This window comes from Symsagittifera roscoffensis, chromosome 2, assembly GCF_963678635.1.
Source record: "Symsagittifera roscoffensis chromosome 2, txSymRosc1.1, whole genome shotgun sequence".
Classification (NCBI taxonomy): domain Eukaryota; kingdom Metazoa; phylum Xenacoelomorpha; order Acoela; family Convolutidae; genus Symsagittifera; species Symsagittifera roscoffensis.
Genome location: NC_087063.1, coordinates 33,093,281 through 33,106,509, shown reverse-complemented (window position 1 = coordinate 33,106,509; position 13,229 = coordinate 33,093,281). Strand labels below are relative to the sequence as shown.

The window sequence follows — 13,229 nt, the reverse complement described above, 5'->3', positions numbered from 1 at the left end:
TGTGCGAGCGAGGAAAACAGCAACTTGTCCATGAACAAAAAGCAATCATTAAAAATCTCGGGTTACATAGCGGGGGAATACCTTAGATTTCCTGCCAGAAATTGAAAGCCTACAGAGAAGATTCCATACAGTAAACCAACCAGAAACTCATCAAAAAATCTTCGTTTAGGGCAAACGTTTTCAAAAAAAATCGAATTTACTTCTTGGATCGGTCAAAGATTCCAGGGCTGGTTTTTAAGGAATTTTTGCTAGAATCAGTTCTGGAGCATAGGGCTTTGATTATAACTAAAGTTTATAAATGGATGCCAACATGACGAATCCAATAACCAAAGATTTTACATTTAAAAAAATCCACAAATGACAAGAACCTGACAGAAAAATTGCATCTGGAGATTTGTTATTCAAGTTAGAATAATGCATTTCACCCAGAATTAAAATTTAAGAATATAGATTTTTATATGGCTAGAAAACTTTAACCTTGAAATACTTTTTTAAAAAAAATTGGCTGTTTTCGATAGATTTAAACCATCGACATTTTTTGGCTCTACACAAAACGATTGTGTTTTTTTTTTGGCGTAACAAAATGAGTCTGGGCTACGTTATAGACAAAAATTTAACATTTTGCGTATATCTTTTTGGTTGAGAAAATATTTTTGAACATAAAATTGATTTTGCAATAGTGTGAATTCTTTCAAAAATTTGGTACAGATTTTTTTTGAAAAAAGTTGTAATACCGTTGATTAATTGTTTTTCCTGGAAAAGTATCTTTATTTCGATATTTGTTTCAAAAGTGGTGCTAAGTTTAAATTTCAATGGCTCTGAATCCCTAAAACCACCGCAAAACTTCTTGCGAAATTTTCATTTGAACAGAACAGTAATTTCAAGACTATCCCTGAAAAAATAACAAAAAAACTCATTTTCGTTTAATTTGCACGTCGATTGTTGATTTTGAAAATTTTCCCATCAGTTTATGTACTTTTTTTATAAAGCTGAAATTCATTATAGCAACAGGAACCGTCAGCTGGAAACTAGGAAGCAGAAAAAATCGATTCTTACTAATTATGTCTATCAAACTGTTTTAGCATCAGTAAATCTCAAAAGTTTTTATCTTGGGCTGATCAGGCTCAATAAAATAATCTTCGTCTGCTATAAATGGTCCTGCAATTTTGCGGAAGTTTCCGTAGGTATCGTCTGGAATTTGAAGAGGCTCCTCTTGCTCATTTCTTTCGTACTGTTCACAGTGTCTTACACTCATGAAATAATAAGTTACGTAACTTATTGCGTCAGAAGCTGAGTTCGAAGGTCTGCACGTGTAAAGTCCGACCATTCGGTGAATTCTCTGCCCGGTTTCTGTCCTTTCATATTCTGGTTGACTGGCTTTGGGTAGAATATTTTTGGTGTCCAAATGGGCAACTCTCAGAATTTTCCATATGCGGTTATTTTCAGAGTGAGGACTTCTATGTTCAATTATGACATCATCGTCTAGAACGTAGAGTTTGAATTCAATTGACCTGCCGCCTTTGTGTTCCTGAATTGACCAATCGCTGAAGCCGTTTATAGTACACACACAAGTTAGTTGGTAGCAACCATCTATAAATTCAAGTCCAGCTCGGATCCAATTTCGCCTATCGTACCGAATCATAACCCCAGCTTGATCATTCTGGTCGCGAGGTGTCAGAGTCAAACTAGTTTCTAAAAGAACTTTGGAATGTGTGCATGGTAAGTATAAAAAGTGTCCAGAATCTTTGCTTTCGTCGTTTCCAAAATAAGTCTGCTGCCAAAAGTCGGTACCACTTTTGGGATAAACTCGTAAGCCACCTTGATGCACACTTTCCCAATTTGTAGGGACATTGTACCATCGGATTCCCCTTGGTAAGTTATGCGGAAAAGTTGGATCTTTGAACTTGGTATAAAATATGAAAAACTCTTTCTCGTAACTTTCGATGTCGTCATAGGGTATGACAACCGGGTTATCCTGAACCCGACGCCATCTTGGTCCCGTCCTGATTATATCTTCTGCTGAAGTTGACACGTCATTTGACCTTTGAGACGCAAAGCTGAGATCAGAATATCCTGCCAAACTTTCTCTTAACGATCGATCACGTGGTCTTCTTGCCGATGATCTAATCGGCATCTGGCTTGGCTTAGGTTGTTTTGAGTTTCCTGGAACTGTTGAGCTCAGATAACTGATTGGTTTAGGTCCGGCTATAACTTCATCGAATCTGACTGATCTTGATTGATCCTTCTCTGATCTCTCGGAAGGTTCTCCAATTCTTCGAAATCTCTGCTGAACGTTCCCTACAAGATTCAGTTCCTCAAAATTGGAGAAAGTAGGAAAGTTTGCTGTACAACTGGAACCATCATTTATTTCTTCAACTACATGAGGAGTGTATTTTTGGGTCGGTATTTCGTCGTGGCTTGTCAAAACAATTGGCTGGTTGGTCTTAAAAATCGAAGTTCTTGGTTGCTCATTTAGCCGATACTGAGTTTGTAAAAATGGCTGCGAAGGGTCGTAATGTAGGGGATAGTTGTCAATATATGCAGGGTTGAGGTCAAACTGCCAGCCGTCGACTTCTCTATGTTGTTCGTACTGAGGTAATTTCGTATGAATTGAATCGTACTTTGACGAAATTCGTTCGCCGTCATGAGTCGTAACCCAGCTCGGCTGGTAAGCTGTGATTGGCTGGTGAGTTGCAGCACGACTACTAGATTGAGGCGGTACGCTCCGGTCAAATTGCACTCGCCTCATGATAACAAGAAAATATCATTCAAGTATCATTTGATTCATTACTTGGTTTTCATTTTTCGCGTGTGCTAGATTTATACAATTAACAATTGTTTTTGTGCATATCAATCTTATCATGTATATGCTTCTGATTGAAAACTAACGAAAAAATATTGTTCATTCAGAAAAAAATGGTCTGCATGCTGGTTTCTCAACTTAGTAGTTAAGTGCTCACATTTTTTTGTGATTTGTTAGAAATGACGACAAAAAACCAGGGAAAACATGTACAAGGTTGAACAAAGTTTGCTAGTAAATAAAATTTATGATTTTTTGTCGCTTTGTGATGTATAGTTTGGGTTTGAAAGGATTTACTGGGAAAACGTTTTTTATATGTTATTTTGTTAATTTTTCTGTTTCTGATGTGTATTTGATGCGAATCTATCTTCTTAATCTATTGTAGCAAAGTTTCTTCGTTTCTAATTCCGAATAAGACTGTTCGTATATCTGGGCAAAGCACTGAATATTTTGACTGAAAACCCAAACTATAATTATTTTGATTGAAAAATTGATAAATTAATTGAAAATTTTTTATTCAATTATTGTTTTACAATCATCGCACTGATTAATTACTCTTCGCTTATTTTGAAAATTTAAAATTTGATTAAAAAAGGAGTGTAGTACTTTATTGTTCGTTTTCAAAGAAACGGAGAGCTGTAAAAATGCTGAACCGAAATACATTTAAGTTTGCATGCTGTGGCTAAATATAAATTATCTTATTTTGAGCCCCGTACCCAGTGAAGGCAGCTTTTCTAGATTGAAACGTTGTATAGATTACCTAGCTAAATTTTCTGTATTTTCTTAACAGAAATGATCTATTTCTTTCTTAAGAAATAAACAATTTTTTTGAAAGAAATAACCAGAAATCAATACACTGCTCAACCGCAACGAGATAAACATGCTTCGAGTATACTCATCAACCGTAGCAATACAATGCAAAATACACTTGTCACGACAAGTGCTGCTTTGCATTAGGTTGATAAAACTAGCCTACAATAATAGGTGATGTGGGCGAGCGTTTGGAACATTCGACCATTAAGTCGTAGATCGGGAGTTTGAGACGCAGCCGGAGACATTTTTTAAGCTAGAAATAGCCTAGATTTAGCTAATTTCTGACCAGAAACAAGATGAGAAATAATAATTTTTAAGAAAGTTCCTGCTTTATTTAAACATTTCACAAAGAATTTCTGATCAAAAATTGGATTAGATATAAAATTTTCCAGGTCGGAAATAAATTTTTTTATCGGTACGGGGTTTGTTCAATACATTGAAATCAGTACTCCCCTCAATAAGAAGCCAATGTAAATCATTGAAATAGCCAGGTTAACTAATTTCAATTTATAAGCCATAAAATTTTGTCATAGGCTAAGTGCATTACAAAAAGAAGGTTTAAAAAAGACAGAATCCAAAGTGACTTAATTTGCACAGAATGAACAGAACACAGAATGAATTATACATGTACTTTTTTCAGGGTTCGATTAATTCTGTAAAAATCAAGTCACTTTGGGTTCTGCTACTTTCAAACCTTCTTCTTGTACATCTCAACCCAAAAATAAGCATTAGATAACGGGTTTCGGGTTTGAACCTCTTGTATGCATTTCAATTAGCATACCAACATAGCAAGATCAGCTTGAGTGCGGCTACTTCCACGTCGTTTATATCAGGCTGCAAAGGATGCACTTTAATAGCGCGACTTGTGTTGGGAAAAATAAGGACCTTCAACACAACCTTGAATGTTCCGAACACCCATTAAGGTCGATTAAATGAACAAAATTGATAAATTGAGGACAAAATAGAAAAAAAATTTATTTGAAAATATTCGCAACATGCTATGCAGTGTATAAAATGGTATAGTTAGCGTCTTGCAACGTATTTCGATTTTTCCAAACCAAACTGGAAGATTTTTGAGCCAGTTTAAATCGCCAATCGAATTGTGCATTTTGTGAATTTTAAGCGGATTTGGCAACAGGCCAAAATCAGATTTGTCGCGGAATCAGCAACTTCACGACTTTTCTATGATCTTCTTTGATGTTTTGTATTCCGCAAACACATAGCTAAAACACTGTACCGCTCAAAATTGCTCCAAAAGTAGGCAAATTTGCGGAAACCCTAACCGTTTGTAAAAAAAGGCAACAAGTAATAAAAAACCTGCAAATAAAAATGAGCTGTTCGAAATCCTCAACTGTAAGCGGAGTCCACAATTTGTAAGCAGAATCCGTAAATTGTTACCGGAATCCGCATTTTGTTTGCGGATTCTAGTTACATAAATAATAGCGTTTTAAATTAATTTTTTTTAACAGGTGGTCAGCAGCTTCTTCAATCTCTATTATTGCTAACAGATGAGCTACCAGTTGAAATACCAAATGTTCGATCTCAATTTCTGCCAACTTAACACCATTTCGACCTCAGTTTCTGCCAGTTTCGATCTCAATTCCTGCCTTTTTCGATTGCAATTTTGGCCTTACACCCAACCTCAATCTCAATTCATTTCACTTCGATCATAATTACTGCCAACCTACCACCAACTTTGATCTCACTTCCCATCTATTTCGATCCCAATTCCTGCCTGTTTCCATTTCATCTCATCTCAAATACTGACGATTTGAAATCAATCTGAACTCACAATGCTCCCAAATAATGATTTATTTCGGTAAATGTTTCCAAACCGATCCCGAAAATTTGCTTGCTGATTTGCGGGAATCGGAACAACAAGCTATATTCGCTTGTTGCGGAATCTGCGACTAAACAAATGTGCCGACAACACTTTCGTTTTAAGTTTTTTTTACGCGGAACCACGAAAGTTTTGTGATAGAATCTACATACTATTTAGAACTTGATTTAAGACTTGTCTCTGGAATCCAGGATTATACAGACACTTTTCGCCTCTTCAGTGCACAGTTGGGCCTCCTAATTGTTAATAGGTTTGCAATATATCGCGCGCTACTTAGCAAATTTAGTTTTGCAAAAACCTCTTCAAAAAAATTTTACGAAAAATGAGCACAGGTAAAATACATTTGAGCTCAGTACAGGAATGCCTTTCAGATGATTTAACCAATCCACCAAAAACTGACTGGTTAAAAAGCGAAATTTTGCTGAAGCAAATAACACGCGAGCTCAAGTATTTGGTCATTTCTTCGAAACGCGGAACACTAATAAGACCAAATGATTTGCCTCATTGCATTTTGAAACGATTCAATCCGCCTTTTACGGATTAAAAAACGCTATGTATCTCAAACATTCATTTCTTTAAGGAAAATAAATATTTTTTTAAATTGCAACCAAAATATTTTTTTTTAATTTGGACTCAGGTTATCAATAGCTTTAGATGTTATTAAAATTTTCATTCAAAAGTGGCTGGTTGTAAAGTCAAAATTTCTCTGAAAAAAAAACAGCACAAGTACTCCATCCTTTCTTTAAAGTCGGAACAATAACAATTTAGAACCAATTTAGGATTATGAAAGTTTGAAAGGAGTGATTTAATTACGCATCAGTCAATCGTTAGCTAAAAATCGAAACCGAAGAAAAAAAGTATTTTTTCGGCGCTGAGGCAGTTGTTTTTTTTATAAATTGTTTTTATTATCCAAATGAAGATTGAAAGGGCATACTCATCAGTTTAACTCTGTTGCCAATGACCGTTCTTTGAGACTCGATAACACTCGAGTGTAGAAAAGCAATAAGACACGAAAATATTCGAGCGAATCCAAATAGGCATTGGAACGGCCCCTTATGAACCACTCGATAACCAACGAGCTTTCACGAGACGCGGCGTGAAAAAGCCATAGTTCTTACTCAATGTCTCGTTGGTCACAAAGACGGGAGTACGCGCCCCCATCAAAATTAGTAATTTTTGGCACCCTAAGAGAGCCAATGAAAGCACCTTTAGAAAAGTGTTACTATTTAGAAGCCTTCTAGGCACGCTACTGGATCACTCAACCATTTGTGGCGAAGAAATGGTAGTCAGAAGCAAGGTAGTCAGCTGGTACTTCTTCTCTTTGAAACAAGCAGTCTATACAGATATGAGGCAATGATATTATCATTCATCAATTGTTCCTGAATCTGAATCTATTTTGATTCTGTAGAAGCAAAAACTGAACTAAAATGAGCAGACAACCGTAAATAAATTTTATTCGAAATTAAAAACAATAACTATGGATACACTTGAAAAGTCAATAAATCAAAAAGAATATAGACGTACAAGGTTTTTGTTTAGTTTATTTTCTAATCAATCAAACTAACTATTTTCTAATCAATTTAAATCTCCTCAACAGTTTTTTTTTTAATTTTGGCTTCGAATTAGTCCATTTCTTTTCTCTTTCATTTTTCAAATTTTACTGCTTCGTGGTTGCTTCATTTTTTCCTCCAGACATCTTTTGTGCTCTTAGTTCTTTCTCTTCCAGCTTTTTAGCATCTCTCTTTTCCGGCTTCATGGATTCTTCTTTAGCCTCATCAATTTTTTCCGGGTCTTTTTTATCCTGGGGCTCTGTGACCACTTCCTCTGGGAGATCATCAAACTTACGAATTCCCTGGATCAGAATTCCGTAATACACAGCCAGCGCAACCAGTCCTCCTCCGATTGGTCCAACCCAGTAGATCCAATGGTAGTAAGCGAATTCATTCATGACCATAGCGGGACCGAATGATCGGGCGGGGTTGAGACTGCATCCAGTGTAGGGGGCCATGAAGAGGACACAAGCTAGCACCATGAACCCAGCGGCAGTCGAAGGAAAGCCCTGAAAGAGGAACCCTTTAAATTCATATTTTACTGTTCCAATCATGAAAATCGGGAGCAACTTTGTATTTGAGAGTGTCCGACCATTGAAATCGGGAGCAACTTTGTATTCGGTTGTTTTAGTTTTTTTTTTCGTATTTTCCCACGCAAAATCAGGTATTTACAAAAAATGCTCGGATTGAGTCGAATGATATATTATATCGTAGCACTTTCAGTCGTGTTTACAAAGATAATGACCCAGTGTCGAGAAAAACTTTGAAACTGAGATTTGATCATACTTTCGAGCAAAGAACGCAATCGAGTAACGTTCATTATATAAAATTTGGGCATTTAGGCTCAGAAATTTTGAGCTTTCTAAACGGAAAACTTCATTTGAAAATTCCTTTACCATGGGCAAAAAACGACACTAAAACGAAGAAAAAACTAAAAAACTTTTTTGATAGTTTTTAATGAATATGGTCGGAACATTCTGTGTTACTTGCACAGCAACCGGCTATACTTGTTTCTTTATCTGATTTTCAGCAGAGCAACTCCGATTTTCAACTCGTTATTTTTAGCAAAGGAAAAAATTTTGGCAGTATTCTGCAATGCCCCCGGATTTTGATTTTTCTCGCTAAGACAGCAAGAAAATGTAAATTTGAAAAATTGTCGCAGTTTCGTTAGAATTTTGGCGGCAGTAAGGGTAATCGGAAAAAGGTTGAGTTAAAGAAAAAATTTACATACCTCGAAGTCCTTCTTGGGATCTGGATCCGAGATGACAAGTACCAGTAGAACAAGAATCATGGTTCCAATGAGCTCCACCACTAGGCCTTGTGCCATGTTCAGTTCAGGCCTTAGCCTGTTCATGCCCAGGTGAGTGGCATCTATCCATTCTTGAGGAGCAATCCAGTAGAGAAGACTGGCTCCAGCAGTCGCACCTGAAAATATAGCGCAACTGATTTAACAAATTATAAATTTTAAATTAGTAAGCGCTTTTCTCAAGTAATTGCTGTACTTGTTTGTAATAAAGTATGGTATTTTAACAAAGCAATCAAATTTCTTGTTAAGGTTCGCACTCCATTACTGAAATGTGAGCTCAGCGGAGTAGGCATTCGCTGCTGGCCAGTTCTGGTTTTACGCTTATTATGAACTGTGCAAGTTTTCTGTTTTGGACAGTTATCTACTGTTGCGAGTAATGACTTCACTAACTAAAATAATTTCTGTGAAAATCTGCAAATTTTTTTCATCTTATAGCTTACCGGCTAATTGAGCCATAATGTAGAAGAGTGCCTTCAAAGTATCGCACCTTTTTGCGATAGCGAGAGAGATAGTGACAGCTGGGTTGATGTGACATCCTGAAGTAGGTCCAATGATGTGAATCAGAGTCATGATGATGGCTGCAAATGTCAAAGCAGGCGTAATCAAATTGTCAATTCCACGTCCGATTCCGGCGTCATACTCGCTGCTAACTATATTCGACAACCCCACGAAGATCATGACGAAGGTTCCGAAGAACTCGGCGAATGTTGCTCGCCAGAGCTTCGGGTCCAGCAGCTCGTGTGAACACTGAAGTATTCCTTCGATGGCGTGTTTTCTGTGGTATCCCATAACTTTTAGTTACCTTAATCAACTAGGAATTTTATTAATAACTGTCCTTCTTGATGAGCTATTTTGAAGGTTTGGTAATTGAATTTATGAAATTGGAATTTTAGGGTCTGAAATCCCCCGAAGAACATAAAAATTATGATTATAAAAATTTGAAAATTGAATTTGTAATGCGAGTGAAGCTTGACCCAACTTTATAAGACGCAAGGCGCAACCGAGAAGTATCAGATTCCTTTATAATTGATTAATTATAGGTCAACTCGAGTCATCTTAATTATTTCCGAAACATCCACAAATGAAAACGAAGTTTTGAGTCCTGTACCTACTAAGAATCAATTTAAAGCCAATATTATATGAAAACAGGAATCAGTTATACAGTTTCAAAAAGTTGAAACGGGCTGTCAAGATACAAAAATGCAAGCAATAATTTGAATTAAATCTGAAGGCAACTTTTGCATGCAAACTTGATTTTCCAAACTCAACTTCGAGACGAAATTTGGTCTGAAAAACTAGCAATTGCATGTAAAATTTTCCTGAAATATAGTTAATGCCAAGCATATATTGGCAACATCTTTTTCGGTCAACGAAACTGAACGAAGTTAATTAACCTAAAATTAGAACATTTACTATAGATCATTTGCTTTTTTTTTAAATCAATTTAGTCTGTTCCAATATACTTATTAGGTCGCATGATTTTAAAGAAATCAAACAACTTAACCTCAGACCTGAGATGAGTTTACAAAAATTCATCAGCCTCAAATTATGCCACCTAACCTTAAATTTTAAAAATGGTCTAAAAGTCTTAACAAATTTATCGGAAAAACTTCTGAACATTTTGAAATAAATCTGACCTTGAGATCCAAACTGTTGGTAATACCCTTTTCGGTCAACGAATCTTAACGAATTTAATTAATCCTAAAGCTGCTCATTTCGACGTCGGTGTTTAGCTTCTTACTGATTTCTACACGTAAAAACCATTACCAAAAAACTAGTTAACCTAAAAACTGTAGTTATTGACCCATTTAATCGTTCCAGGTAACCAATATTGCCAAAAATTTGGCATTATCTATAGAGAGTTGCAAAACATTCGGAGAGCCAGAAATAGTTACATAGAGCATTCTGGCTATTCCAATTTTCGCATTTGTTGGTAGTTCTCAGGGTAACATATCTGTCGAAGGCGTAGTACATCAAGGGGGACGTAACGATTTATCCAAAAATCAGAATGACTGAAAATTTTTTTCATGATTTTGGTGTCGAGTAAAAATTTCAGATAAGTCGTGTACTGATATATTTGGAAACATGCAATCAGCTCATCAGCGACAAAAAAAGGCAAGCTGAATAGTCTACAAGCTATCAAGAACGGGGTCGGCTCATTTCTACACTCTCTCAAAACCGAGTTCCTGAAATTTTCGGAAATTACACTGGGTATAGTGAAACCAACATCCGAGATAACTCGTGACCTAAAACACTTTTTCGATTGCCGGCATGATCCCAGTTTCAAAATATTTTTTTTTAAAATCGGGAATCAGATGCCAATTACAAAAAAAAGCTGGCACTTTTGGGTCACAATCTCGAAAATTTGGGTAGGTTCCTTCATTTTTTCGCATGAGAAACGCCTGACAACCGGTATTTTCTAATTTTCACTGGATCCGAAACATTTTTCAATTTGTGAAAACGGTTGGGGGCCGTTTTGAGTGTTCCATCCTCCAAAATATTTTTCGATCTTACCAGAAATTCAAAACCTCGAATAGTTGCAAATGTTAGCATATCATCGCGTTGGAGCATAAAAAAAAAATTTTTTGTTCGCGGTTTTGTCCATAGGACGTTTAGATTTATTTCTTTTAAAATTTTTGGGTATGAAGCAAAATTGTTTCGCTGGTTCGGCACATTGCTTTTCGTCGTACTTGGCAGAATACTGGCTGTAAAAATTTACATCTGTTTCCTGCACTTAACTTTCTTAAATTGTTTTCAAGGGGACAACGGTGATTTTTTCCTGAAAATTTTGCTCTGACACGCGACCTTTAGGTAGCAAGCAAGGGCGAGTTGCGAGCTCATAAATAATTTTACTCTTCGAAAATTTGAGAGATAATCGGGACGCGCAACTATCGATAACACATCTATACTATTGAATATTTTCTCTGTTTCTTATATAAATAAACATCAAAAGTATGTGTCTCCTTTAAAAGGAGCTTTGACGAAAGAAATTTCCATTATTTTTTTGATAAACTATTGCCAACTTTGGATAATTATTGCCAAATTGTGATACTTTATTGCCAGTTTCGAGTTCAGATTTGGATTTGTTTCCACCAATCAGATAGAGGCCCACCTGATGCTGGATGTACCTGTTTGATCGTTTTTGTCTTTGTTGCACGGATGCCGGATGAAATAGATTATTTTAAAAACTGGGCTTCATCCAAAATCATAGTTGTTGCTCTATTAAAAGATGAGAAAAAATTCTTGTGATTTTAGAACTTTCCCAGGGACATTTTTGTTTGTACAAAATTTAAGGCGCAGCATTTTCTGCAAGGAGACTTCCCACGACCTGTTGCCAAAATTAAACCCTTGATATCCAATTGAGTAGTTTTCAAGAAAATTTCAGAATACGGACAAGAAATCAAAACAATGACCTTTACGAGGGTCATGAATTTTGTGTAGAAAAAAATTTCGGCAAAACTGCTTCAGCAAGAGCTTGCCATAACCCGTTCTACCTATTGAAACCAAAATCTCATATTTGGGAAAGTAGTTTTTGAGAATGGTCAAAAAAAAAATTTTCAAAAATTGGTCAAAAAATCGAAAATTTGACTTTCCGAGGGTCATTACTTTTCTAGTGACAAATTTGGATTAGGGCGCTGAAACACCTTAAATTTCAAAAAAACGGCCAAGAAATTGAGAATTCGACTTTTCCGAGGGTTATCACTTTTTGAGTAAACAATTTTGGGCTTAAATGCTTAAGCAAGAGAACTTCTAACAACTGGTGCTTCTGACTAAATTCAAAAACTCAGATTCGGGAGGGTAGTTTTCCAGGCAAGTCGAAAAGTTTCAAAATACGGGCAAGAAATCGAGGGTCTAAACTTTTTGTAAAAAAAAAATTGTGCTTAACTGCTTATGCAGGGGAGTTTTGCACAACCTGCTGTTCCCATAGAAACCAAAACCTCAGATTTAGTAGGGTAGTTTCCGAGACAAGTCAAGAGTTCAAAAAATGGTCAAAAATTTGACTTTTCCGAGGGTGATCACTTTTGTATAAGCAAATTTGGGCATAAATGCTTTCACAAGATAACTTCACACAACCCGTGCTTGCTTTTGACTGAAAACAATAACTCAGATTTTGGAGGGTAGCTTTCGAGGCAAGTCGAAAAGTTTCAGAAAACGGTCAAAAAATCGAAAAGTTGAATTTTCCGAGGGTTTTAACTTTTTGTATACAAAATTTGGGCGTACCTGCTTATGCAGGGAAGCTTTACACAACCTTTTCTATGCATTGAAACCAAAACCTCAGATTTGGTAGGGTCTTTTCCGAGACAAGTCAAAAAGTATCAAAAAAAGGTCAAAAATCAAAAACTTGACTTTTCCGAGGGTCATAAATTTTGTGTAAATAATTTTGGGCATAACTGCTTGAACATGAGAACTTTTCACAACCCGTGCTTTTGAATGAAATCAAATTTCAGATTTGTGAGGGTAGTTTTCGAGGCACATAATTTGAGTTTTCCGAGGGTCATAGCTTCTGATGTAAGAAAAATGGGGCGTAACCGCTTATGCAGGAGAGGTTTTCATAATCCGTTGTACCCATTGAACCCAAAAAATTTTATTTGGTAGGGTAGTTTTCGAGGAAATGTAACAAATCCAAAAATATGGGTCAAACATTACACCCACACACTGTTTCCAAGTTTGTAGAAAGCGGTTAACGTAAAAAAAAGAGGCCAGGGGTTTATGCAGGCACACAGGTGAGTAGACGGACTTTCCATTGGTACCACTTTTTTGAAAATCGGAGATTTAGAGAAAAAACAAACTTTTGAAAAGCGTCTCAAAAAAATAAAAACCCATACATTTTCATAATACCTGTTTTTTACCTCAAAGAGGAGTTGAGTATTTAATTTGTCGGGTCTTATGAATTTCTACATCTTTCTTGAACTCAAATTA

At 36.2% G+C, this 13,229-nt stretch overlaps 3 protein-coding genes across 4 annotated transcripts in view; all 3 read right to left on the bottom strand.

Annotated features, from left to right (window-relative positions):
• The window catches only part of LOC134840258 (TLC domain-containing protein 4-B-like), a 520,491-nt gene that overhangs the window by 467,820 nt on the left and 39,442 nt on the right, over nt 1-13,229 (bottom strand). The window lies entirely within an intron of this gene.
• Nucleotides 1,062-2,859, bottom strand: LOC134839474 (uncharacterized). The gene has a single exon (XM_063855041.1). The coding sequence runs from the start codon at nt 2,747-2,749 to the stop codon at nt 1,085-1,087; it is 1,665 nt and encodes a 554-aa protein (XP_063711111.1). The 5' UTR covers nt 2,750-2,859; the 3' UTR covers nt 1,062-1,084.
• LOC134840393 (aquaporin-like) lies at nt 7,049-9,187 on the bottom strand. Its single transcript, XM_063856174.1, has 3 exons — nt 8,750-9,187; nt 8,235-8,428; nt 7,049-7,512 (listed from the first exon to the last, which is right to left on the bottom strand). The coding sequence occupies exons 1-3, from the start codon at nt 9,096-9,098 to the stop codon at nt 7,111-7,113; spliced, it is 945 nt and encodes a 314-aa protein (XP_063712244.1). The 5' UTR covers nt 9,099-9,187; the 3' UTR covers nt 7,049-7,110.

What these genes read in the sequence shown, in the direction of transcription:
- LOC134840393 (XM_063856174.1), bottom strand. Translation starts at nt 9,098, where the DNA reads ATGGGATACCACAGAAAACACGCCATCGAAGGAATACTTCAGTGTTCA. An exon ending in CATTATGGCTCAATTAGCCG is followed by an intron (nt 8,429 to 8,749) that starts GTAAGCTATAAG and finishes CTATATTTTCAG; the next exon opens with GTGCGACTGCTGGAGCCAGT. An exon ending in ATCCCAAGAAGGACTTCGAG is followed by an intron (nt 7,513 to 8,234) that starts GTATGTAAATTT and finishes TTCCTCTTTCAG; the next exon opens with GGCTTTCCTTCGACTGCCGC.
- LOC134839474 (XM_063855041.1), bottom strand. Translation starts at nt 2,749, where the DNA reads ATGAGGCGAGTGCAATTTGACCGGAGCGTACCGCCTCAATCTAGTAGT.